This window comes from Vipera berus, assembly GCF_964194415.1.
Source record: "Vipera berus genome assembly, chromosome: 5".
NCBI classification, from domain to species: domain Eukaryota; kingdom Metazoa; phylum Chordata; class Lepidosauria; order Squamata; family Viperidae; genus Vipera; species Vipera berus.
This window is the reverse complement of record NC_138207.1, coordinates 16,102,221-16,129,545: the sequence shown is the minus strand read 5'-3', so window position 1 is coordinate 16,129,545 and position 27,325 is coordinate 16,102,221. Positions and strand designations below refer to the sequence as shown.

General features: G+C 40.9%; 1 protein-coding gene across 4 annotated transcripts; it reads right to left on the bottom strand.

Moving 5' to 3' along the window:
- Positions 1-1,066: 1,066 nt before the first annotated feature.
- TNFSF10 (TNF superfamily member 10) lies at positions 1,067-27,325 on the bottom strand. Of its 4 annotated transcripts, none has more exons than XR_014026726.1 (6): positions 26,759-27,325; positions 12,811-12,951; positions 9,918-9,966; positions 8,833-8,937; positions 1,395-4,473; positions 1,067-1,309 (listed from the first exon to the last, which is right to left on the bottom strand). XR_014026726.1 is itself a non-coding variant. In XM_081329837.1 (5 exons), exons 1-5 carry the CDS (start codon positions 26,879-26,881, stop codon positions 4,019-4,021), a joined length of 873 nt encoding a protein of 290 aa, XP_081185963.1. In that variant the 5' UTR covers positions 26,882-27,325; the 3' UTR covers positions 1,067-4,018. The 4 variants fall into 4 exon arrangements, 1 of the variants encoding a protein (XP_081185963.1); XR_014026727.1 differs by having other exon boundaries at positions 1,067-3,523; positions 3,644-4,473; XR_014026728.1 differs by having other exon boundaries at positions 1,190-1,208; positions 2,902-4,473.

Below are 27,325 nucleotides of genomic sequence, written 5' to 3'. Positions count from 1 at the left end.
CTGTGTAGTACATGAGCCAGAAAGAGGGCTGAGAAGATATCCTGGACAGTTTCAACTTCTCCGCTCTGGATTCAGCTACAAGGCATTGATTGCATGCCAAAACATTTAGACCAGGGGTGTCAAACTCAATTTCATTGAGGGCCACATCAGCATTGCGGTTGCCCTCAGGGGTCCGGGGTAGGCGTGGCCTACTGGGTGGGCATGGCTAGAATACGTATGGCCTGGATGGGCGTGGCCAACTCTACATTGTTCGCATCAAGGGTGCCTATGGGGGCCTGGGCAGGAGTGGGACAGATCTGAGGGCCTCTGGCAGGAGGAGGGTCTCTGGGCCAGGGCCAAGGCAGCAGTGGCCGTTCCCTCACTGTTTCCAGGATGGCTTCGTGGGCCATATGAAACCACGGGCCGGATCTGGCCCCCGGGCCTTGTGTTTGACATGTCTGATTTAGACAGACAGTCCCCACACCCACCCACCCACCCCCCGTGCCATCACTCTGAACACCTAATTTCCACGGCACTCTTAGGCCTAAAAATATTTACCCATGTAGTAGGCTGTATTGCTATTATCCTTCTCATCATCTCATCTTTCCTACCACCTTCCCCTATTAGTATCTATGATTAGCATTGTTGCATCTTATGATTGACTGAAACTATGATTTATGATCTGTGGCCTATCACTTTGCTGTTTGTATACATACTGAGAGCTTATGCACCGGAGACAAATTCTTTGTGTGTCCAATCACACTTGGCAAGTAAAGAATTCTATTCTATTCTATTTTAAATTCTATTCTTCTATCCTATCCTATCTCCTACGTATCCTATCCTATCCTATTCTACTTTCTACTCAACTCTATTCCTATTCTATTTCCATTCGTTATTCTTCCTGGTTTTTTGCCATGCTGACTTCCTTCTCTTACTGGAGATTACGGCTCTCAGCCTTTTTGGTAAAATTCCCAAGAATTCCCATCCGGAGGCTACTGAATAGCTTGCAAAGGGTTTTGTTCAGATGAAAGGGGGTGCGACAACAACAACAAAACAAACAAACAAGTCCACAATTAATTCTAAACTTTTTATTAAAAATGAAAGTACAAAATCTCAGGACTCAATAAGAAATTTCACATTTAAAAAAACAAAATACATAGGAAGAATTGCATCATTTTCTCATTGGTTGCATTTTCAAGTCTGCTGAAGATCCCCAACATAGATGATCTCTGAAAGGCATTTTATATCATGTGCAAAAGGGTTCATACTTGTTTTTAAACTTAAGCTTTTTTTAAAAAAAAAATTGTGTGATTTTAAATTGTATGATCAGCTGCACAAAGTGAAAGTGCTGCTAGATGGCCGGTCATCTAGCAGCACTTTCACTTTTTGCAGCTGATCATACAATTTAAAATCACACAATAGTGTGGAGGGGTCTTGATGCCATCGACTGGTGGTCTAGATTTCCCTGCCTGTAAACGGATTGTCCTAAAAAAAGAGTTTGGCGATCTCCTTTTTCCCTGCTCAAGTAACACCTGTTTCTTCTGACTGTTTGAGGCATTCAGAATAAACCCATTTTTTTAATCAAGAAAAAAAGAATAATATATACCACATGTGACAGTATTTTTGATATCCATACTATGGCTTAAAACAACCCAAATGGTCAAGAACGTGCTATCACATTCCCTGCCTCCATTTGTTAAACCAACATTAATAAAGATGAACTATCTAACGAAACCGGTGCTTTGCTTCACAGTATACAAACCACACTCGGGCTGCAAAACTGTCCCAACAGACTTTTGCTACCCGTTAATGGTCATTCAGAGTTTTGTCCCTCTGATTTGTTAACTAAGTTCACAGGAATGGGTTGTGGAGGCTTTCTCTCCAGAACTTTCCAATTCTTTCTTCTCTAATATCACCACGAGCATGACAACTGAGGTTTGAGGATTGCCAAGTTTTTACATACTTGCTACTAACTGGGCAAAATCACCCAGTATTATTTCAGCATGGCCTCCAAGTCAGACATCCTCAGATTTGTCATCGCAAATTGGAGACCATCGAATTGATTGATTCAGCTCGGAATTAAAGAACATGTGTTTTACAGTGGTGTGAACAAAGGATGGTGATCCTAAAATTGAACGATGCAACATCATGTTAATGTCACTGCTACACACTTACACCCCAACATTGGACACAGTATGTAACTTCAGTATCTCTTTGCGTATATTTAAAAGCATTTTGAAAGAAATTACTTCTGAAGATGCAGTTGGCCTACATTTACATCTTTTTCAAACGCATGTGGCCATCATAGTAAAAGTATGATAACCACACTGTCCAAAATTAGTTACGATTGTATTTTCCTTCTACAGAAGCAGTTGGTCAATATTTGTAACTCTTTCAAACATATCGGCCAAAGAAGTAAGGCTACAATCAGCACATTGTCCAAAATTGTAGTTATGGTGGGATTTTCCTTCTTAACCAAACTAAAAAGATTTAGGAAGCCCACCGAGCAGTTGAGCTAACAGATCACATGAAAAACCACACCAACGACAGCAGAGAAATCCTCAGGGGTTCGCAACAGAGCAACGAACAATGGTATTGACTAAGCTGTGTACATCAAAAGTGGTGTGCTGTGGGAGCTGGAGAAACAGTTGGCGACTGTTGTGTCAATCACAGTGCAAAATACATGCAGCAGGTGAAAATTTTCATGGCATTTCAATACAATGTTGCCACATGGCAAATGCTACTAAATACCGATCCAGTACTATTTGGCATTACAGAAATAAAACTGATTTTTATCCCGTGTTAAAGAGTTATGTGATACGTGGAAGCTTCTTTGACCATCACTTACCTTCTGGAATAAAACAGTAAACTCTCAGAAACATTTAATTGCTTTTACAGAGTCTGCGGTTAAGAATTACTTACTTTTTTTTTAACCTCCTGTGTCTTCAGCAGAAGTCTACAGGTGATAACACTAATTCTCACAAGATCAAAAGGCACCATTTATTGATTTACTGAGGGTTCCTCTAAATTACATCCCTCTCTTCAGTTTGTATCTTACTGCATCTGGAACTTTGCAAAAAAAAAAAGATTGCTTTGATTCTCCCGATTTTTGCGAGTGTGCTACTTAAAAAAAATCTTAAACTTTAAAACAATCTATTCATATGCATTAAAAGGAGGTGCTCAAGTAATCTGAAGCCTGTTTCAAGTCTTCAGAGTAATCTTTTACTTTTTTTTATCCATTCAGCCCAATTATAGAACATGAAGCAAATCCTGTTCTTTGCAGATTTCCCAATGGGATTCACATTTTTCATTCTCAAAAATGAACAGCATGTTTGGACATATTGCATGATACAGCATACCCATGTCTGTACCATTTCAAACCGCATGAAGGGGTGCAGGCATATGAACGGTTCTCCTTGATGGAAGCGAACTTAGGGTGCAGCTTTGCAATAAGTGATTCTTCTTGCCCTGCAATCAGAGATGGTACCTTTCTGGATGGATCTTCCAGGTGCTATTCTAAATGAGCAGTGCAGCTCTCGCCATTCTGATTTGAAAAAAAAAAGAAAACTCAGGGAATCTATTTTGCTTTATCTTTTGCACTCTGCCATCAGAGTCAGTCCAGCAGTTCAGCAAATGCAACCCATACCACAGTGACAATACGCACCCGACAGTATAGCTCGAATCACTTGTCACTATGTAGGTCTCGCTGTTAGGAGTCTTGTTAGGTGCATGGATTCCATGCATATGATCAACAGAAATTTGCTGAAACAAACCCAAATGCAACTATCCCGTTCCAAACAAAAACTAAAATCCCTGGAAGAGTATTCATGGACCCACAACAGCTTGTGGGTATCTATAGCATGCCAACCATTCACTGTGGAGTTTGTGAACTGGTCTCACTGGTGGTTAACAGAGAAGCTATATACTTGGTCGAGTTCTGTGGATAGTGCAACTACTTCTTATTCTACTTCAAAAGCAGAATTTTCCAGATCTTCCACAAGCTCTTTATAGATGTCTAATTGTTCTCTCATTTTCTTCTTTAAGAGACCAGGAAGGCTCCAAAAAAGCTGGCTTCTTTATCCATATCCACTAGTTCTTTATAGCTGATGGAGACAAAAATCCTATCATTTCTCCTTAACTGAAACACTCCACCCTGGTATATGGAATACAGTCCATATTCTTGGTTTCTAGACCAACAACTGGTTCTTGCGCTTTTCATTAACAGGATGGCTTCTGGGTAATAATCTGTAAATTTGGAAATGTACTGAACCATCTGCTTTGGATTCCTAATGCTGTCCGAGTCAGGATCTGCATTGGATTCAACCCCTTCTGATTCCCGGAACCGAAAATAAGTCTGTGCATAAATGTAATAAAATCCAGGCTGCTGTATGATAAGTTCTCCATTGTTCAGCAATACATTGTGAAGAAAGGAAGGATACACCGAAGATTGCCAAGAGATTATTTTAAATCCCAAATTGTTTCTGATAGGAGAACCTGTGATTGATTGAAAAAAGGCAGAAAATAGTTTAGGCATGTAAAATGCTAAATAAATGTAACGCTGAATAAATCCCACCTCCTTTTTTTTAAAAAAAGACGAATCATGTAAACTCTGCATCTTCTTTGCAGCTTTTACTGCAATATATGAGTCCTAAATCCCAATGCCTTGGTGGAGCAGTGGGCTAATGCCTCCTTAAGTAACACCAGCTGCCTGCAATTAGTGCAGGTTCGCATCCCACCAGGCTCAAGGTTGACTCAGCCTTCCATCCTTCCGAGGTAGGTAAAATGAGGACCCAGATTGTTGGGGGCAATAAGCTGACTTTGTAATAATGCCGCTTGGGGTGTGTGTGAAAGCCCTAATAAGCAGGCATATACATAGAATGAAGGCTACTGCTAAGCTTGTAAGCTGCCCTGAGTCTTCGGAGAAGGGCGGGATATAAATGGAATTAAAATAAAAAAATAAATAAATGTATGATCAACATTCGTATGGATTAAGGAACGTGACCCATAGTACTGTTGTCATACATGTTACAAAATGGAAAGTTTTATCAAGGCTTTGGACCAGCTCTCTTCCAAGACTCCCCAGGCAGTCCTTGACTTACAACAGTATATTTAGTGACCGTTCAAAGTTACAACGGCAGTGAACAAAGTGACAGATCACCATTTTTCATATTTACAACTGTTGCAGCATCACCAGAGTTACGTGATCAAAATTCAGATGCTTGGCAACTGTTTCATATTTATGATGGTTGAAGTGTCCAGGGGTCATGTGATCACCTTTTGCGACCTTCTGACAAGCGAAGCCAAGGGGGAAGCGAAGTCCAATTCACCTAACAACCCTGTTACTAACTTAGCAACTGCAATGATTCACTTAACAATTGTGGCAGGAAAGGTCGTAACAAATGCTTCATTTAGCAAGATAAATTTTGGGCTCAGTTGTGGTTGTAAGAGGAAGGCTACCTGTGTTTGCAGACTTTCCCAATGTGGTGCTCTGAAGGACGTGTTGGAACATCAACTCCCAGAATCCACTGCCACCATGGCCACCTGACATAATGCAAGCCATCAGAGGAAAAAAGGCTGCATCATGCTTTCTTCTCCAGGCCTGGCATTAGTCTTATATTCCTGACCATGTTCTATGGCCAGAACATTCTTGCTAGTTTCCCATGGGCTGCTTTGGAGTCACACTTGAATTTCCCCTTAGAAACTCTAGATAGTATAGTTTCGGTTAGGTTACATAAAGGTTGCATGCAGAGAATACAAGTCCTTTTGAAAAATAGCATATTTATATCCCACGTAGTGTTTGGCTTTACTTAAAAATGCAACACAAGTAGCCTCTAAATTATACAACAAGAACATCTATATAATATGCCCACACATTTACTTGGGGAGGTAGCATTAAATAATTAACAGTATCTAGCAAAAGATGGACCCAAACTCTCGTATTTAACCACTTGATCAAGTGAAATCATTACAACTTAAAACAAGGACAATTAACTTCCACTCCACTGATTTTAATGCAAATTGATTTAATTGAAATAATTATGTTCATCTAGTCTAGGTTTCACAAGCCTAATATCACAGGGAAACAGACTGCATTCATCCACTCTATTTTCATTGAGTTTTAGAACATGAAAATGTTCACTTCACCTTGGTAGAGAGCCCAGGATGGTGGGCTCTAAAGGATATTTGCGGTTCTGAGCTAAATTTGTTAAAATCTTCTGTTAACCCCACAGATTTCCTGCTAGGATTGGTCTCTGGGTCTGTCCCTTCTTCTCAACATATTAATTTTGTCTTGAGTTACAGTATGTATCACATTTGCATAGTCTGCAAAGGCAGTCCTCAGTGAATAAATGGGGAAAAACCCAAAAGCCTGGTTTTTATGCTAAAAACCATATTTTAGAGCCCCTTTAGAAGTCTGTGCCTCTCTCACAATGTGTTTCAGGACCATTCCACGTATCCTAAAACTCTCATGTCTGTAACCTTTAACTGGGCAAAAAAGTGTAATATGATGTCTATGGACATTCTCAATCATCCAGGTAGGCTTGTCCTAAAAGGCAACTGGACTTTTTTGACTGTTTTTTTCCCCTTGAAAAATGCTTGGCTTCTCATGCTTGCAATATGAAAAGAAAAACACTTCTTCAGTTCTGAGTGGTGAGGAACAGAAGGATTTATATACTTTGCAGTTATCTGGTTATTACAAGCCTTGGTGGAGCAGTGGGCTAATGCCTCCTTAAGTAACACCAGCTGCCTGCAATTAGTGCAGGTTCGCATCCCACCAGGCTCAAGGTTGACTCAGCCTTCCATCCTTCCGAGGTAGGTAAAATGAGGACCCAGACTGTTGGGGGCAATAAGCTGACTTTGTAATAATGCCGCTTGGGGGTGTGTGAAAGCCCTAATAAGCAGGCATATACATAGAATGAAGGCTACTGCTAAGCTTGTAAGCCGCCCTGAGTCTTCGGAGAAGGGCGGGATATAAATGGAATTAAAATAAAATAAATAAAAATAAATTAGCAGATCTGAGGTTTGGTCGTTAGCTCTCTCTCTCTCTCTCTCAGAGTCATCGAGGCTAGCAGTCCCAAGAAACTTCTACACTTGTTTACACTCCAATTCTGGTGATTCTGAGGATACAGGTAAGGTAAAGGTTGCCCTGCACACGTGTGCTAGTCGTTTCCAACTCTAGAGGCCGGTGCTCATCTCCGTTTCAAAGCCGAAGAGCCAGCGCTTGTCCGAGGACGTCTCTGTGGTCATGTAGCCGTCATGACTAGATGCCAAAGGCGTACGGAATGCTGTTACCTTCCCACCATAGTGGTCCCTATTTTTCTACTTGCATTTTTACGTGCTTTTGAACTGCTAGGTTGGCAGAAGCTGGGACGAGTAACAGGTGCTCACTCTGTTACGCGGCACTCGGCATTCGACCCGCCAAACTGCCGACCATCTGATCGACAAGCTCAGCGTCCTAACCCACTGAACCACCACGTCCCTGAGGATACAGATAAGCCCCCAAATAGCCTCAACAACCCTCAGAGTGCTAGTGTGTTTCCCCGAAAGTAAGACCTACCCCCCAAACAAGCCCTAGTTTTGGGGTGAGGCAAATACCTAAAAATCAAGCTAGAGTGGGGTGGTGGTGGTGTGGAGCTGCAACACATGCCCTGCATCCACTTACCTTACAGTCAGGCCTCTCCTTGCCGGCCTACCTCTTTTGCGGCATCCCCAGGCCTGCATTTTGCAGTCAGAAGCCTTTCCGGAAGGCCTCTGCAGCCGAGAACCAAGCTTTGGATTGAATCCATAGCTCAGTTCTCAGCTGCAGAGGTCTTCCAGAAAGGCCTCTGGCCGTGAAATGCAGGCCAGAGCTTCATTCTCAGCTGCAGAATGAAGCTGCTCTTTCAGCCACAGAAGAAGTGGGCCAGCTGGGTGGGGCTGTCGGTGCCAGAGGTGAGTGGAAAAGACCCCCTGAAAATAAGACCCAGTGCCTCTTTTGGAGGCCAAAAAACAAAAAACGGGTCTTATTTTCGGGGTAACACAGTAGGTGGGCAGAAGCCTGCAAAGTATCTTTCCATTCACCGCTCAGTTAGAACTGAAGAAGCTTCTTCTATGAAAAGTAAAATGTGTTGCAAAAAGAGGGGGGAAAAACCTAAGAAAATCCAGTTACGTTTCAGAAATAAAAGCATCTTTGGGGTGTACCGTAATGATAATCAAATGGGCAAACTTAGAGAAAGTGTTCAAAATCCCGGTTCTATGATTCCCATGAAATTAAGATTTGGAAAATTTTATACAACATTTTATCACAAAAATTATCACCAAGCATTTTATGACATAATAAAAAGTATCACGTCCAGCTGACAGGATTTGTGTTCCTACCTGGGACTACTTAGTGGGACTACCACCATTTTTTGGGATGGGCCTGCCTAATACAGAGTTTTGCTTTCCATTTTCTGGGTTCTGATTTACAATTTACAATTAATTATCAGCTTCTTCTCTTTCTCATAAGAAAAAAGATATTGTCAAGTTTGATTCCTGCTGTTTATAAGGACACAATAAAGCAGCTTTATACCGTATAAATGTGAAAGTGGTTTCCCACTGCCTTTGCCTAAAATGTATTTTGATTTGCTTATCTGAAATCCCCCATCCAACCATTAACCAGGCTCCACCCTGCTTTGCTTCTAGGCCAGGGGTAGGCAACCTCGGCTCTTTTTTGACTCATGGACTTCAACTCCCAGAATTCCTGAGTCAGCATAGCCAAGGTTGCCTACTCCTGTTCTAGGCTCAGACAAGTGCTGCCACCTATCTGTAAAAGAAATAATTGCATTCCTCTAAACATTAGCTTCTTTCCCCAGAATAAGGAAGGCATTGTCTTACTTTGTACAAATAAACCTTTCCTTGCATTTCTGCTTGAGGTGAGATGAGCTGCGACTCGGGGGTTCCTAGGTACATCTCTTGCAATGGCATCTGGAGAAATGTTGTCTGGATAGAAAGAAATGCCAACATTTAGCTTCCCATCAGGAACTCCTTTTAAAATCTATGTTAACCTTAGCTTTGTCATACCAGAAACATCCATGCCACCCACATCTCAGATCGTGTCCTTCTAATTCCAAAAGCCTTCTATTTCTCAGCAACCCCCAGTCTTTCATCCAACCTAAATAACAAGTTGCAAAACATAATTTTATATCAGGTAAACCCAATCCTCTTCTTTCCTTTACATCTTACAAATACTTTATATAAATGTCGTGGGTTTTTTCCCCTCTTACCGTACACATTTAGATATATATTACCGGTACATATTACAAGAAAGGACGAAATAGATACATGGATGCTTATACCAGCTTATATGGGAAGGAATGTAGGAGGCTCCCTTAAACAGGTCCGACTACAGAGGCTACTACAGTACTAATACTACAGTATAAAAAGGTATAACCCAAAAGAAAAATGCAACATGGATGTTGTAAGAAAATGAGGTATCTCTAGCACTTTAGGGAACTAGTTAAAATGGAAACCATTGAAGAACTCAATGGAATTGTTCTTTCAGCAGAGGTGATGGCTTGGTCCTTCTTTCCATCTTCCCCACAACTGTAGTTGAGATAAAGTGTCCACATATTTATTCTGATGACCAGCATCTCCTCAGGATCACTGGTAGAAGTTTTGTCCATCACTTAATGGGAGAGTGAACCTCAGACCTTTTGCAAATTAAACTCTGCTCTGTCCCTTGACTGTGGCCTCCATAAATGATATTATCTCCTTATCCACTTATGGAAAATGCAGTAAGGACGAGTTCAATTTAATCATTTTCTTAGACACGGAAGTGCCTCCTAGGGCCAGTGCTCCATGTTCAGATTCTTTAAATAATCTAGATTACATCATAATCTGGCTTTCAATGACTATCTCATTCATTTCCTCAGTGCAACAATGCAGCCATTCATGAATCATGAATCATAAACTTTTTTAACCTTGTGTTAAAGTTGATGTTGCTTCTTCTGCACGATTCTTGGCCACCATCTGCAATTACAAATATAATTAATTATTATTTTTTTTCCTCCTGGTGTTATTAGAATACAGCAGCATAAACCCAAATACTGGATTTATATATACTTCCATCTCCCCCAAAACTATTTTTTGGAATGAGTCTAAGGAACCTTCCTTCTGCAAAAAATGTACAGAGGGGAAGCCAGAATTGTTGATATGTATATTAGCCAATGAGCATGTACTTAAGTTCTAAACCAAGAAGTTAGTTCAGCAGTCGCAGCTTATTGGATAATCTTGAGCCTTATGGTGTGATCCCAATGTGTACTTTATATGTTCCAAAAAGAACACAACTTCTAAGGCAGGGATGTCAAACTGCCAGCCTGTGGGCCGGATGCATCATGGCGAAACTGCGCCCACCCCATTGCCGGCAATGGAAAAAAAGTCGTGAGACGTCGCGAGATGTCATACGACATTGCGAGTTTGACACCCCTGCTGTAAGACAGCTCTAAGCCTGTCATATTACGTATATAGGTAGTCCTTGACTTCAAACCATTTGGTCAGTGACCATTCAAAGTTACAACGGCACTGAAAAAAAGTGACTTACAACCATTTTCGCACTTACAACCATTGCAGCATCCCCAGTCACAAGATCAAAATTGGCAATTGGCTGATATTTCTAATGATTACAGCGTCCCAGGGTCATGGGTCACCTTTTGCAACCTTTTGACAAGGAAACTTAATGGGAAAGCCAGATTCGCTTAACAACTATGTTATTACTTTAACAATTGCAGTCATTTATTTAACAAGTGTGGCAAGAAAGATTGTAAAAATGGGGCCAAAACTCACTTAACAACAGTCTTGCTTAGCAATTAAAATGAGGTCATAAATTGAGGACTACTTGTAGTTACTGAAAACTTTAAAAAGGGAAGAGAAGAGACACATCCTTAACTCTCTTCCTGGAGCTCAATTCAGCAACAGAAATAAACACATCTCCCAGAACAGTTTAAGACAGGTGCCATTTTCCCTCTCAAAATACCTCACATGAGCATTAAAGCTCTGAAAGTCTTATAAAGTGGCAGTAGTGGTTAAACTAGGTCTATAAAAAATTCAGAACAATCTTTACAAGTAGTCCTTGACTTATAACCATAATGAAGCCCAAAATTTCTGTTATAAATCATGATGGTTCTAAGTTGAGGCACTGTGACTAACTCCATTTTTTTGAGGCAGCCGTTAAGTGAATACCTCAGTCGTTAAGCAAACATGGCAGTCATTAACTAAGTCAATGCATTCTTATGGATTTTTTTTTTGGCTGGAAAACTTTTTTGGCCAGTTTCCAGCAAAAAACATTAATCCGCATGACCGCAGAATGCTACAATTGGCTGTAAGGGCAAGCATTCAAAATGTAGTCATGTGGCTATGTGTGGGCTGCATCTTAGTTTTATTAAGCTCTTGCTGTTTTTATCATATTACACATTATCAAGATGCTTTTTTAATTTTCTTTCTATGTGGAAATCATTAGAATTTCAAAACTAGGTCATGAGTACCATTTGGGGGAGAATTCATTATAACTTTGAACAGTCACTAAGTGAACAGTTATTAAACAAGGACTACCCTGTAACTACTTATTTATTAATGAAATGTTTCTTCTATTTTTCAGGATCCAATAAATAAATAAAACCTCAAAGCAGGGCAAATTCAAACCACTCTCTGACAAATTGAAACAGTTGGACTAGAAAGAAATTAAGAAAAGCGTATTAATAATATGCAATATGATAAAAACAGCAAGAATTTATAAAACAAAGATGCAGCACACACTTTGAAACACTTTTATCAGTCTGCTATCAGTAAATCTGAACAAGTTAGGAATTATGCAGCCACGGCCGTCCCAATGAGGGATTTTATTCATTTATTTATTTGCATACCTTGCATTATTTTTACAAGTAACTCAAAGCGGCAAAATATATCCAATTTCTTCTTATTTTAACCCACAATGACCACCCTATGAGGCGAGTTGGGTTGAGAGAGAGTGACTGTGCTAATGTCATCCAGCTGGCTTTCATGGCTAAGGCAGGATTTGAACTGTTTCCCGCTTTCTAGCCTGGTGTCTTAACCACTAGATCAAACTGGCTCTCCACTAGTATTTCTTACAAAGTATGGATGTAGGAATGTAACCCTCTGGGCAATCTCACACATACACAGAAGCTGGTGTGATAATCTGGAATATTTGATTGCAACTGTTTCTCTTTCTATCTGCATTTTAAAATTTTGAGAGCCTACTCCAGAAAGTTCAGACATAATTTATTAAAGCACAGACACTATAAATCTTAGAAAGGAGTAAAATCCTTGAAACCATCTTCCCCCATTTCCATTTGGTACAAGACTGATGGGTATTTTAAAAAAGATGTCGAGACTCTAGAAAGAGTACAGAGAAGAGCAACAAAGATGATTGGGGGACTGGAGGCTAAAACATATAAGGAACGGTTGCTGGAATTGGGTATGTGTAGTTTAATGAAGAGAAGGGTGAGGGGTGACATGATAGCAGTGTTCCAATATCTCAGGGGCTGCCACAAAGAGGAGGGAGTCAAGCTACTTTCCAAAGCACCTGAAAGCAGGACAAGAAGCAATGGATGGAAACTAGTCAAGGAGAGAAGCAACCTAGAACTAAGGAGAAACTTCCTGACAGTTAGAACAATTAACCAGTGGAACAACCTGCCTCCAGAGGTGGTGAATGCTCCAACACTGGAGGTTTTTAAGAAGAGACTGGCCAGCCATTTGTCTGAAATGGTATAGGGTTTCCTGCCTGAGCAGGGGGTTGGACTAGATGACCTCCAAGGTCCCTTTCAACATTATTATTATTATTAGTAGTAGTAGTAGTACCTTTCTAATGAGCCTCGACAGCTGCCATTTGACCTCCCAGCAAGGATCGCCATCTTCTTTATCATTTGGATCCATATCTTCCAGGAAAAAGTGTTCTCTGGTGAAGCAAGCAAAGCTACTCTTTGCATACGTGTCTCGGAGCTGTGTTAGAAAAATGGGGGAAGCCAAGTGTTAATTAAATGAATGGAACTGTGGAGGCAGGAACATATACAGTATGAATAATACAGTAACTGAACATCAGCAACATTTATTTTTGATACATTTAGCCAACTTCCATTTTTGCAATCTGGTGTTGGGCTGCCAGAGAATCCCAGTTTACATTTTAAACATCTTTAATTATCTTACACTTTTTATCGGGCGTTGTTAAGTTACTATCAACCCAGTATTATCTGTTCAGACTAGCACCAGAGATTAACAGATCTCTGCTTCCTCTTCTGCAGTTTCATAATCAAACTATGAGATACACTCACAATCCTGTGGGTGGGGATTTTAGCACTTTTATAATTGATCTACACTGGTGATTTTGCAGAAATTCCCAGGTTGTAATAAAGCTCCCGAACCATTATTTGATTTTCAGGCAGGCTGACACATGTCTGATCAGAAGCAAACCACAGTGTGCTACACAAGACTTGTCATCCCAAATAAGTAGGTGCAAACTAACTAGAAGGCAGATCTAATTAAACCAAGTAGGTGAGCCAAGAATTTCCATTTGATTTAAGATGTCAATTGCCATTAATCCCAGCTTCCACAACAGTGGGAAATGGAAGTCCCAAAACTATAGAACTGCACTAATAATTCCCATTGAAAGAAGAATTTGGAATAGACTTCCCTCAGATTGCAGTCTTTGTGAACTGATGTTTTTATGGGCTTTTCCATAATGGTGTCAAATCCATCTGAAAAATAATTGACTGTATATACATTTTTTTTATTTACGTAAGTTTATTAAGCCACCTTAAGATACAAAAGAAGCAGAAAAAAATCAGGAAAGATTATAAGATACAGCAGAATGGGAACCTGCCTCCCAAAAGGTCGTTACAAATGAGAAGCAAATTTATTCATAGTACACTATAATTATAATGCAACTGAACAAAAACAGTGTGATCCAGAAGAAGGAATCCAATGAAAAACAAAAACAAGTTGAACAAAACAAGGAAGTCTTATTTCCCTTCCATCTGCCATTTTCCCCCCACAACCCTCTCGGAATGACAAATGGATCACACAGAAGGATAGCCATCTTTATAAACAGTTACTGGACCACAAAATTCTCTCTTGCAGGACACCAGCATCGATCTCCCATGGATTTCTAGAAGCTGAGCCTTTGAAATATCTTGATATGCAGTTCGATCATGAAGTCCAAGCCTCAAACCCACCAAACTGTCTTCATGGACAAACTATCGAATTTATGAGGTTATTTAGGCCTTCTCGGTCAAAGGACAACTGGTAGCTGTATGTGGCTCTTGCCATAACTTTATGCAGATCTAGCTCCGTTTCTTGTTCAATTATGGTAGGTTTTCTACTGGAATAGACCTGGGAAGATGCTACTTTAAGAACTGCACCATTTAAGAGAGAGTAGGCTAAAAATGTTTTTCTCCCTTGCCTCCTCCTATTTTTCCATCCTGATCCTGCCTACCTTTTAGTGGTATGTTGAACATTTTGAGTTTGCAACAGCTGTCCCAAAATTACTGAATGAATGCATTCTGCCTATTTTGGAAAGTATTCTAAATTCCAAACAGTTCCCTTTCCAGAATGGAGGTATTGAAATACTTCCAATAAGCTCAGAGCACTAAGTTTTCATCTCAAGACAACTGTTTCAAACTTAAAATATTTTGCACACCCTTTTTTTTTTAATGCAGGACTGGCAGACCATTTAAATTTCAGCTCTTGATCTTAATTGTATGTCTAAATCTACTTTAAAACTGAAATCAAAAGAAAAAAATACATTAAGGGCTACTGCAATAATCAGGCAATCATGACAAGTCTTCTACTGTATGTGACATGATTTCGGTCTCCTGCACTAAGCAAAATACCGAATTTATGACATGCAGACTTTTGAAACTTGAATATCTCAATATTCCATCTTTGGAGTTCTGTGTGAGATTCGCTGAGAAGAAAAAAAATCCAATCCAAATGTTTGTTCATTTGTGATTTTTTGATTGGGCCTAACAAAGGTCCCAAGACTATTTCAACATGATAACCTACTCTTTTGTTCCAATCTAGGAGGAACCCAAAATGTTTATCTAGAATCGGACTTTATCTCTGCTTTAAAAGTCCATTAATGCTATTCTTTACTTATAAATGCACTACTCAGCTGGAACTTATTATTTACAGAAATAAGTATTTTTTTTATTCCTGCTTCTATGCAAACTATTTGAATTCTACAGATGGCTACTATGAGAAGTATGACAATGACCTATTAATACTTTGGGGAGTTACCAAGAGAAAATATTTATAAATGAACTAAGTCAGGCTACTTTGTTCAGAAAATTCAAATAAACAAAAAGCCAAGTTATTACAAAAAAATAAGTGAAAACTTTATTCATCAAAGTTACAAGGAAAAACCTACTGTTTGTAACAACCTGTTTATGTATTCTACCCAAAATGGTAAAAAGAATCATGGATATTCACAGAGAACCTTGAAAATAGTGGATAATGGAAGTTTGCCCAGCTTTTGAAGGAAGCTGAAGCCTTCATATTAACTTGCTGGTAGAGCTTCAGTTCAACTGCAAGGTGGCTTTCCATCTGCTCTTCTGTTTTCATCTGGCGATTAATCTGTACAAAACAAATTTGACAATATGTTTAGTTTGGTCTCTATTTATCCACTCCATTCTTTCTCCCCTTGTTATTCACCTGAAATAAATTCTAAAACATCCCTCAGAGCTGATGTCCTAATATAAATGCAATTGATTACACGTTCTTCCTTCCTTTTTGCTACTTAACAGGGAGAACATTTGCAAATTGTGCACATGCAACTTCTGCCTCCAGCTTCACCCTAGGCTAAATTTTTCTTATCCCAACCAACCTCATGTTAATTCATCCTCACATGTGTACATACCTATGCAAAAATCAATGAAAGATGTCATCTTTGCTTCATCGCCAGGATTCAGCGTTTTTTCCATTCTGTCCCAGTAACATTCTACAATTATCCATAACTTTCATTCTCCTTCTGTTTCCATCCTTCCATCTCTACTTTCGTTTTATTGCTGGGAGTACTTTCATGCAATCCAAACTGTGCTTTATAGGTCATACAGAAATAGAGTTACTGTGGCCATCAATGACAGAAACAATTCCTCATTCATAAATGATAAAGTGATATGTGCACATGGTCCATGATGCTCCATTCACTGCCATATGATCAAATTTCAAAAATCTACTGAGTTATGAGTGCAATTAAGCCAAAATTTCTATTGCTAAGACAAGACAGTTGAGTAAATTTTGCTCCATTTTATGACCTTTCTTGTCAAAATTGTTAAGTGAATCACTGCAGCTGTTAAGTTAGTAACAAGGTCGTTAAGTGAATCTGGCTTCCCCGCTGACTTTGTCAGAAGGTTGCAAAAGGTGATCACATGATCCAGGGACACTGCAACCGTCATAAATATGAACCAGTTGCCAAGCATCTTAATTTTGATCACATGACCATGGGGATGCTGCAACAGTCGTAAGTGTGAAAAATGGTCACAAGTAATTCTCTTCCAGTGATATTGCAACTTCAAGTGGTCACTAAACGAATTGTTGTAAGTCAAGGACTACTTGTACAAGTATGAAGGCTTCTCATCATATGAAACAAGAAAAGATGGCACAAACTGCTTTTCTGAACAGTGTCAGATGTTTCTTGAATTTGCAATGAAGCCTCTTCGAGATATATAATTAGGTACAAAATGTTCAGAGGATAATCTATAAAAAACAGCAAAAACCATCAAGCTTCCTCTCAAAGTTGACCAAGATTGAGTCTTCCTTTCTGTGTTATTATAGAACTGAGCCATAAATAGCAGACAAAAACATTCCTTACCTAAACTCATCCCTTAGTCTCACTTCAAGGCAGACTGAAAGGGAAACTCTAACTATGTTGGATAGATTAACTTGAGGAAGGTAATATACAAAATGAGAGGAACAGATGGTTTGCTTTTAACTTCAAAGCACCCCTTTGTGCAACATTCTGAATGCCTTCTACTCAAATGAAGAGAGCAAAAGAACAAAACCATGGCTTCAGTATCTTTCTTCATATTTTCTCCCATGATATAGTGAATACCATGCTTTCTAGTTAAGTGGGTGGAGCTTCATAGTTTATTACAGGATTTCCTGGCTTGGTGCCAAGGCCTTTGTCCTCTCTCTACACGAATCCTAGCCATCCTATGCAAGTTACATGTTGTTGAAACGGAGCTTGTTATCACCCAGCCACATGGCTAGGGTTCCTGTAGAGACAGAACAAAAGCCCTGGCATCAAGCCAGGAAATCCTGTAATAAACTGTGAAGCTCCACCCACTTAACTAGAAAGCATGGTATTCACTATACAGCTAGACAATTCCCATAAGCCATCTCTTGAGGAAATAAAGTTTAACCCAGTAAATGCTACATGTTCTTACATACAATGCTGCTAAGGATGCTATATTAACCCTGTTAATGCTAAATACTCTAACACAGTTCTTAATTTCTAAACTAGATATAAAATGGAGCAGCTGAATATATACTGGTCCAGCAAAAGGCTATTAAATAAATTCCAAAGTCTAAATCATTGCTATAATCAAATTCAACAATAAATCATTGCTATAGTCAAATTCAACAATGACAAACGTCTACAAGGTAATTTTGGGTAGCTAATCTTTCCTCCTCACTATTTGATATCAATAACTAAGTATCAACATTGGGTATCAAGTATTTTGAGTTTAATTTTATGGACTCTTAAAATTACTGCCAGTTATCATTTCAGGGCTTCCAGGATTTCCACTGCCTTTTCACAACTGGGAAATGGAAGTGACTGATGAAGGACACGAATGGAAATAGAAAATAAGAAATAGAAAATTTCCAGGTCTTGATGATCCTCACCCCACCCACCCCGATTTCTTAAAAGTATATCCTAGAAGACTCCCAACTGTTAATCAACTATGCTCTTTCCAAATGCCTCCACAGGGTTGATGTCAAGATTGGCGTTATCGGAGACCTATCAAAAACTATAATATTAGATGGGGACACTCATAACAGCTCATGGACTTATATTAGGTCTTTATCATTGGCTCCCTGGTCTTCTCCCTAGAGAGGAGAAGCAGAAGGCGCCAGTTTCTTTGCTTAATGACTTTCTGTCTGAGAAGCAAGAAGGTGGGAAGCAAGATGAAAGGAAGCAAAGCAGGTAGCAACAAGGTTGGGCCATTGAATGTATCTGGCTTGAGGGCCTTCAAAATCTAATAGAGGCAGTCACTGCTGACTAGCCTGCTTCAGAGTTCTGTTTTGGCTTGTCTTGCTTAAGGTGTAACCTTCCTGCACTGTCAGTTGCCAGAATTCCTATTCACCTTTGGGTGAACAGGATGCGTGCCTTTTCGTCATAACTCCTGCCAGATCCTAATGCTTCCTAGGTCTGACTTTGATCAAAAGCCACCCAGGTTAGACAGGAATATTTTCCTGGCTCCAGTTTGGCAAATGGAGAAACAGTTTATGATCATGCTTTATATGGCTGCCTTAAAAAACACAACCAAAGAATTCATGAATTAGAGAAGCGTTTTTCCCTTTAGAAGAAAGATTAAATAAAGAAAGTGGGTTGTGCAGGTTAAGTCTTCCAGTAGACTAGAGTAGACCAGGAAGGCTCCAGTAGACCTGGGAGGCGCCATGGCAGTATGTAAAAGTATGCATGAAGTGAAACAGGTAGATAGATTGAGATCTCTCCCCCTCTGGAACTACAGTATACTTCTCTCAAGTAACTAGTCCAGGGGTAGGCGACCTCGGCTCTTTTATGACTCATGGACTTCAACTCCCAGAATTCCTGAGTCAGCTGACTCAGGAATTTTGGGAGTTGAAGTCCATGAGTCATAACAGAGCCGAGGTTGCCTACCCCTGAACTAGTCATTAAGGAACTGGAGTAGGCGTGGGTAAGTCCAGATTCTGCTCTAACTTGGGAGCAATTTTGGGCCAGTCACACTCAAACCAATGTACCCACATTGTTAATGTGTGGAGGGGAAAAACAGGAGAAGTACTATGTATACCACCTAATGCTCCTGAATGAAAAGCAACGTATAAACCAAATAAATAACCAACCAACCAATCATAAAAGAGAACTGCTGCCTTCCTGTCAAATCTCTGAGCTTCTCAGATATATCCAGATTGTTACAGTCTGATGCAGAAAGCTGGATGAAGGGGATCCAAGCCTCTTCTAGCAGAGTGTAAATTAGGAACATCCAGCAGATGTTCTAATCTAATTTACATATGGTGGTTTACTAATATTCTTTCAGCCTGATCACTTTCTGTTGCAATGCTCATTTTTCAGGCCTCTGTTTTGATCCCACAGCAAACATACCGTGGTAATAGGACCACCTTGCAATACACAGACCTATTTATCCCGTCAAGACTGGGAAGCTGTTTCAGACAACTGAGTAAGAAAAAAAATATATACAAGGTTATACGCTACCTACGTTTCTCTTGCCAGAATTGCACTTATGCAAAAAGGAGGAAGTTGTCGCTGGAATTAAAAACTGAAGGAGGCAGTTGTGATCCATGTCTATTTGTTTCATCACCCTGGTTTTTTTTCTAACATCATGCAGGAAAAACCCTTGGTGAGAAACTCTTTTTTTATCTCCATTGGAAACCACTAGTCCTGAAGATAGGATCTCTAGCAGAAAAAGCCCAAACTGAATAAAAAGAAGAAATTGATAGGCCAGCCTGCAGGAACCATCATCAATGTTACTATTTCAATCCTTCAAGATTACAAGACCCATGCAATTCTTCACATCTGGTGAAGAATCTTTCCTGTTCGCTTATTTATTTAACTCGGCATGCCGCTTGCTGACTGCCCAAAATCTTCAGCCATTTGGAACAAAATCTTAAAACCCAGGCATTAAAAACAGATGAAATAACAAGAAAAGACACAAAGGTAGAATGGGTAGAGTTCATAATTAAAAGTAACAATGGGAATTAGGGGTGCAAAAGTCTAGACCAAGGAATGTGTTTAAGGAACTTTTTCAGAACTGTCCAGCATCACACCCACGAATTCTGCAGTTTCTTCTTTAGCTATTCCAGAGAAGCAGACAAGATTACAGGAACACATCGTCCCAAGTGACTGACAAATGAATCTGTAGAAATTGTGGGAACCTTTCTCCCCTGTTACCTCAGTAAGCTTGGAAATTCAAAGGGAAGAAGGCATTCTCTCAGAAGAGATAAAGGAAGAACACCCACAGGGATTGACCCCACCGAGGTTTAACTGTGCACTTAAACATCATTTCTGGACTGAAAGTTATGCTGTGTTTCTACTGGGTATTTCCAGAGCTATTTTCAGTTTACAAAAGACAAAACTTGCTATTAACTGAAAGGCTTTGTGTGGGAGGCAGGCTTCTGTGATAGCTCACCGTTTCTGTTTAGGTTCTGTGGTCTCATTGTCTGAACGAGCTATAGACAATTCTAGGAAAAGAAACATCTGGGGGAGATTTATATAAAGTCACATTATCCAAATGTTTTTCACTATAAATGAAGATAGGCAACAATTCTAGCATCCTCCACAATTAACAACTAGTTGGAAAGGGAGGAGAAAGTATAGGGCAGGAGAGGCACTGGAATGGGTCCAGAAGCAGCAGCATTAGGAACTAGGATCAGATACTACTCATACCAAAGATATATCATAGACTACATCAAGGGAAAATGTCTTTTTATATTTACTTTATAACCAAGGCTTGTTTCAAAAACCAGAGAGCATAGGAGAGCTTAAGGAAGGCGTTGTCTAGCCATAAAACTACACCCATGTCAGGAGCAAATAACCAGGAACATTAGTGGAGTTCAAATCACAGAAGAGTTTATTATTGCTACCTATATACAGGTAGTCCTCAACTTACAACAGTTTATTTAGTGACCGTTCAAAGTTACAATGGCAATGAAAAAAATGACTTACAACCATTTTCCAGTTACAGCCTTTGTAGCATCCTCATGATCTTGTGATCAAAATTCATATGCTTGGCAACTGGTTCATACCTATGACCACTGCTGTGTCCCAAGGTCATGTGATCACCTTTTGCAACCTATTGGCAAGCAAAAGCAATGGGCAAGACAGAGTCACTTAACAACCAAGTTATTAACTTATCAACTCCAGTGATTACTTAACTGTGGCAAGAAAGATTGTAAAATGGGGCAAAACTCACTTAACAAATGTCTCACTTAACAACAATCTCTGGGCTCAGTGGTGGTCGTAAGGTGAAGCCTATCTGTACAAGAATCTAGTCAACTAATGGTCAAAAATAAATTGGCACTAGATAATGGACTTTGGGGAGGGGGGAGGTAGATTTGAGTTTCTTGTGGCAATGCAATGATTCCAAAGTGATAACACATTTAACTCCTCCTTCTAGCTCAGCTTGCTTTTCTCCTATAACATGCAAGTTAAAAGCTGTTTTAACCCAGACACACATATGTGTGCCCTGTTTTAGTTTAAGATTCAAACCAAAAGTGGCATTCGGGTAGAAGTGGCAAAGAGTATTCCATGCGCCTGAGTTAAGAATAAACCAGATGGAGTTCCTGAACACAATTGTATCTAGAACTGCAGGTGAAGTCCTCTCATCTCATCTGCAGAATGAATTCCACAATTCAGATTTTGAATCAGGCCCTGAATGGTGATAGGCCAGTGCTCAAAGATGGGCAGCCAATCAGGAACCTTTCAGCAGTCAAGCTCCGCATCTCAGAGCTAGAATATGCACAAATTTTCACAATACTCAGGAAACTGTCATGTCTGGCAATGCATATTCACCTAGAATAGCTCCATGGTGAAATACACAGCAAATAAATTTAATAATAATAATTATATTCAATAATATAATACTTCCTCCTTGGAATTTTTTTCTACTCTCTTAAGAAATGCTAGGTTTAGAGAATTGTACTCAGTCACCAAAAAAGTTCCCCAGAAACTGCATTTAGGGAAGTATTAGAAGTTAGTCACACAGCAGGAAGCATTTCAAATGTAATGTAGCTGGGTTTAGTTGCTGCCTAGACAATTCAACAATTGTTATTTCAGGAAACAGATGTCAAGAAGAAAAAGGAGGTCAAGAAAGGCAACTGTAGGACGAAGGAATAGTCCACCCTATTTTCTAATGTGTGCGGGTAGTGAAAATCGTTAAAAACAGAACAATCACAGGAAGTTTTAACTCCCCATCCCACCCTTCCAAGGCTACAAAAGCGAAGTGCTAAGCTAAATGAAACAGAGTACTATGAAAGAAAGTCCCATTTTACTACTGGATAGTTTAAAATTATTCTCTACAAGCCTAAAAATTTATCTTTTAAAGAAAAATTACAACCAAAGCTACGATAATTCCCAGGATGCCTCCAATGCAGCAATAGATAGATCGATTATGTTCAAACAATAATGGTTTCAGTTCAACAAACTTGTTTTCGTTGGAAAATGTGTGAAGATAAGCAAAAGTGGATTTTTGGACAGCTTCTTAAATGAGAACACACCCCTTTATAAGGCTGATGTGAAATCAAAAAGCAAATAATCAAAGCTCATGTATGACATACATACATACATACATATATATATGCATGCATCATTTTCTCCTTTTTTTGAAATGTATAAATATCGGTGCTTGTCTTTTTCTATATATGTATGTGTGTGTGAAAATGGACGTGGTGGCTCAGTGGGTTAGGACGCTGAGCTTGTCGATCAGAAGGTCGGCAGTTTGCCAGGTCGAATCCCGAGTGCCGCGTAACAGACTGAGCACCTGTTACTCGTCCCAGCTTCTGCCAACCTAGCAGTTCGAAAGCACGTAAAAATGCAAGTAGAAAAATAGGGACCACTATGGTGGGAAGGTAACAGCGTTCCGTGCGCCTTTGGCATTTAGTCATGCCGGCCACATGACCACGGAGACGTCCTCAAACGCTGGCTCTTCGGCTTTGAAACAGAGATGAGCACTGGCCCCTAGAGTTGGAAACACGCATGTACAGGGGAACCTTTACCTTTTGTGTGTGTGTGGTGTTACTATGGGAGAAGACAAACCCTGCAGTATGTACTGAATAATAAAACTAATGTGTTCTCATACTCTACCTGTATGAAAAGAGATCACAATCTTGATTGAAGTAACAGTGGTAGGATGAATAATCTTTTTTTCTGGGAAGCAAAGAGTCAATCTTCCTTGTTTCTCTCCACCCAAATCTAGTTTTACTGTTCTCCAGAGTCCAGCCTAACAAAGTTTTAATTATCTTACACAATTCATGCAAACAAACAAAATAAATAACTTGAGCCTGTGCATTGTTAAACACATCTTGGAATGCACCAAGTCAATTTCTATCACCTAGCACAAAAGCTGCATAAACAATATTCGACACTGCAAGTTGCAGCACAGTCTTTCTCTGATCAGATTCCACTGAAGTTAACTGCAAGCAAACCTAATTTACCACATTTTAGCCTCCAGTGTTGGGCAAGTACAGGCTGCATTGGTTATCCTCTGATCTAATACGCCTCAAAAATCCTGGCTTATTTGGCTAATATCCTTGGCTTATTTCACTAACCTCTGGTTCAGTTAAGCATGGGTAATGGTGCTGGGTTTGCACCCAACCTCTTCCTCTGGCCAAGTCCCAAAAGAATATAACAGAACCGGGACATGGAATATAGCCCACTTTGGAGCATTTTGTCTTCAGCAAAGTAATAATAACCTTCCACTGTTTAGAAAGCAAAGGCTTATCTGGGACACTTTACAATAATCTACTGACCAAAGGTTATGGGTGGTAGTTCAATGTTGAGAAGTGTACATAATGCAAAAACAAGGAACACCTGTTTTGACCCCTGGAGGAATAAGGCGTATACACTTCATAAGGGTACTATTTCTCTCCAAACAAGAAATACATCATTCTTGTTTTGGCCACCAAGGTACCAGGTATCACACAGTACCTTGAAGTTTTTCCTACTCTTGGAGCCATATTTAATCTGCTCAGTGACTCGGGTAGGTAGGTAGGTAGGTAGTTGTGGTCTACTCAAAAGTTTGTGGTTGAGAAAAATGGGATAATAGAGATACACCTTTGGCAGCATTGGCTGATTAATGTGCTAGTTTTAACCTGGGTTTCAAAGAGCTGAGTGGGTGCTGTTTTTTACAAAGCACTATGTAAGACTAGGGACGCGGTGGCTCAGTGGGGTTAGGACACTGAGCTTGTCGATCAGATGGTCGGCAGTTTGGCAGGTCGAATCCCGAGTGCCGCGTAACAGAGTGAGTGCCTGTTACTCGTCCCAGCTCAACCTAGCAGTTCGAAAGCACGTAAAAATGCAAGTAGAAAACTAGGGACCACTCCGGTGGGAAGGTAACAGCGTTCCTTGCGCCTTTGGCATCTAGTCATGCCGGCCACATGACCACGGAGACGTCCTCGGACAAGCGGTGGCTCTTTGGCTTTGAAACAGAGATAAGCACCGCCCCCTAGAGTTGGAAACGACTAGAAGGCATGTGCGGGGGGAACCTTTACCTTATGTAAGACTAGTTTTTAGCAGACAAAAGTGCTATTTCCTGCTCCCAATTCTCCAGCAATTGTGATTGCAATGGCCTCTGAATGCCATGGAAAAGGGGGGCTGGGGCCTCAAATTGCAGCCCCCATCCCTATTTGCTCCTCCGTAGGCTGAGATAAGATAAAGGGTGTTTTTATCTGAGCACTGCATAGGTGATTCCAGCCACTGGGGGTCTTGAGCATCCAGAGTACCACATTCTCCTGCCTTCTTCAACAAGCCAGGATCCAGAAAAACAAAAGCAATGTGAATCCAAGAAAATGTGAATCTAAGAAAAGCAGGGAAGGAGGCAGGATGGGCAACTCCCTTGCTCTTCCTGATCAACTGGTTGCAGGAAATGTGTTTGAGTTGTGGAAATGTGTGAAAGGAAAGAAGTCAAATGCAAGCTTAGCTCCCTCTCCTTGCTTGGAACATCAGAATGGAGCTTGCACACAAAGTGAGTTAGTTTCATAGGTGCTGTTCATTTGGAAACAAGTCCCATAGGAGTTAAGAGCCAATTTTTTAACCAAGTTTTTTTTCCTTTTTAAATTTTCCAGGCAGCAATATCAAAAAAGGCTTAGTTTCTGCTTAGTTATTATTTTGCAATAAGTGAAACATTCAGTTTTCTCCCAGAGAAACCCAGAACCATGTTAAAGATCATTTAGTCCAGCAGCCAGACCTGCGCAATACAACTTTTGCACATAGATGTTCAGTGTTGCAAGACAAGACTGGAACTGCTTCAGGGAAATTCAGTTACGACTGGCTGGTACGAAGAAATTACTGCATTATTGCCAATTGCAGAAATAGAAAGCTTATCTCGTGGGAATGGCCCATGGTTAGATTCCATTCTCCCAGGTTCTGGTTTGTTTTTTTTGAAAAAAAAACCCACTAAGAAAAACAAAACAAAACAAACCAACCGAGATTGCTCCCTACATGCTTGAATAGGCACCATACCAGTGTTATTCAAACTTGCTTCTCAAACTTTTCCCAACACGCTTGCTGGGGAATTCTGGAAAAGCTGGCAAGTTTAAGAAACTCTGCCTTATTATTAACAACCCAACCCAGCCCAACGCAATCTCTGCGGTTCTGTAAAGAATTCAAATCTCACACCAGAAGCCAACGTATGGCAGAAAACCCACAAAGGCTCTCAAGACAAAGGGAGCCCACTTTTTAAGACTGAGGCAAAAAAAAGGCCTATCATTTTGCAGCCTATTGCGGATTTTTACCCTCTCACGGGGAGGGGGGGGAGGGGAAGAAATGGCTCGTGGTTATTTGAAACAAGGTTAGTTCTGAGTCACATTCTTGAAGCCGTTCTTTAATGTACGATTAACTGAAACACAGGATGGCAGACAACGAACAGGCGCTGTGCCTTTATTTAGAGTAGTGGAGTTGCGCATTTATTGACAAGTGAAGTACAGTCACTGGAGACAGCGAAGCTAAGTCCCGCTAAAAATCACGACCATCTCCCGCCATTGACTTCTCTTCCCTCCCCCAGCCCCCAAATCAAACCACCACCTACAAAGGATTTCCGCCTGCTTGCATCGCAAGCCGTGAACGGTTTTGGCGCTTGTAAGCTCGCTGGGCTCCGTGGGGCTTGCTTACTCTAGAGCAGGGATCGGCAACCTCGGCTCTTTTATGACTCGTGGACTTCAACTCCCAGAATTCCTGCTGGCTCAGGAATTCTGGGAGTTGAAGTCCACGAGTCATAAAAGAGCCGAGGTTGCCGACCCCTGCTCTAGAGTAAGTAAGCAAGCAAGCTTAATCCGTTTGTGGAGAAGGAAAGAAAGGGGCGACTGGCGGATTCGGTCGGCCCCGAAGCTCTATTTTGTATTTGCTAACAAAAGACCGGGGGAAAGCGGGGGTGGGGTGGGGTGGGCCCGAAGCGACTAAATTGGTGGGGCGAACAGGCCTGACTCGAGAGAGGAAACACAAAAGTTGCAGATCTGGGAGTGCGAAAATGGCAATACGAGAAATTAAAAAAAAGTAGACGCGGTGCATTGGGGCGAGTGAGCCAGAGGCACGCCTGGGCTTTTGTTTTAATACCCGATCCGGGCCAGGTCACCAGCGATCTAACTGAAAAAGGATCGGATCCTGCGTTTTCCTCGACGTGCAAGTAAATCCGTTGGAATTGCAAAGGGCATATGCATCCGAAGGGACCCATCTTGCAAGCTGACGGTGGGGAGAACAGGGGTGGTGGGGTCGTCTTAAGAATCCTCCTTTGCAACCTTGAGCAAACCTTCCCTTCCCTTCTCTTCTCCCCCCGCACCCGCACCCGCTCCGCAAGATGGAACCGATCAACTTCGCACCGACCTGTTGCAGCTCGTTGGTGAAATAAAGGAAAGTGATTGCCACGCAGATGGATTGCAACAGCACGGCGAAAATCAGGACGAGCCCGCAGGTTTGGCCCGTGCTGGGACCGCCGGAGGCCACCATGGTGGTCGCTGGCGGACAAAAGGGGGACTCGCACGAGGGAAAGAGCGGACGGGCGATGGGCGACGCTGCCCCTGTGTGGAGGGGAGAGGCCTGCTGGGCTCGGATTAGGGTGGTTGAGGTGGAGCCGCGTCGGGACTTCGCCTTTCAAAGCCCTCTTGCTCCTCCTCCTTTTCCTTTCTCTCTAGGCGGCGCGGATGTGGCAATTGTTTGAAAAGTCTGGGAAGTTGGAGAGAGATCCCGGGACGCTGAAGGAAGGAAGGAAGGAAGGAAGGAAGGAAGGAAAGAAAGAAAAGAGAGAGAAAGGAAGGGAGGAAGGAATGTCTATGGAAAAAAGTACCTTTGGGAGAACCACGACCTGGATGATTTGAGAATTTTTATTTTTTATTTTTTAATTCCATTTATATCCCGCCCTTTTCCGAAGACTCAGGGCGGCTTACTGCTAAG

Coding starts and splice junctions, on each gene's coding strand:
- TNFSF10 (XM_081329837.1), bottom strand. CDS start 26,881: ATGGTGGCCTCCGGCGGTCCCAGCACGGGCCAAACCTGCGGGCTCGTC. Junction 12,952..26,758: donor TCACCAACGAGCTGCAACAG/GTCGGTGCGAAG, acceptor TTTCTAACACAG/CTCCGAGACACGTATGCAAA. Junction 9,967..12,810: donor TGTCGAGGCTCATTAGAAAG/GTACTACTACTA, acceptor TTGTAATTGCAG/ATGGTGGCCAAGAATCGTGC.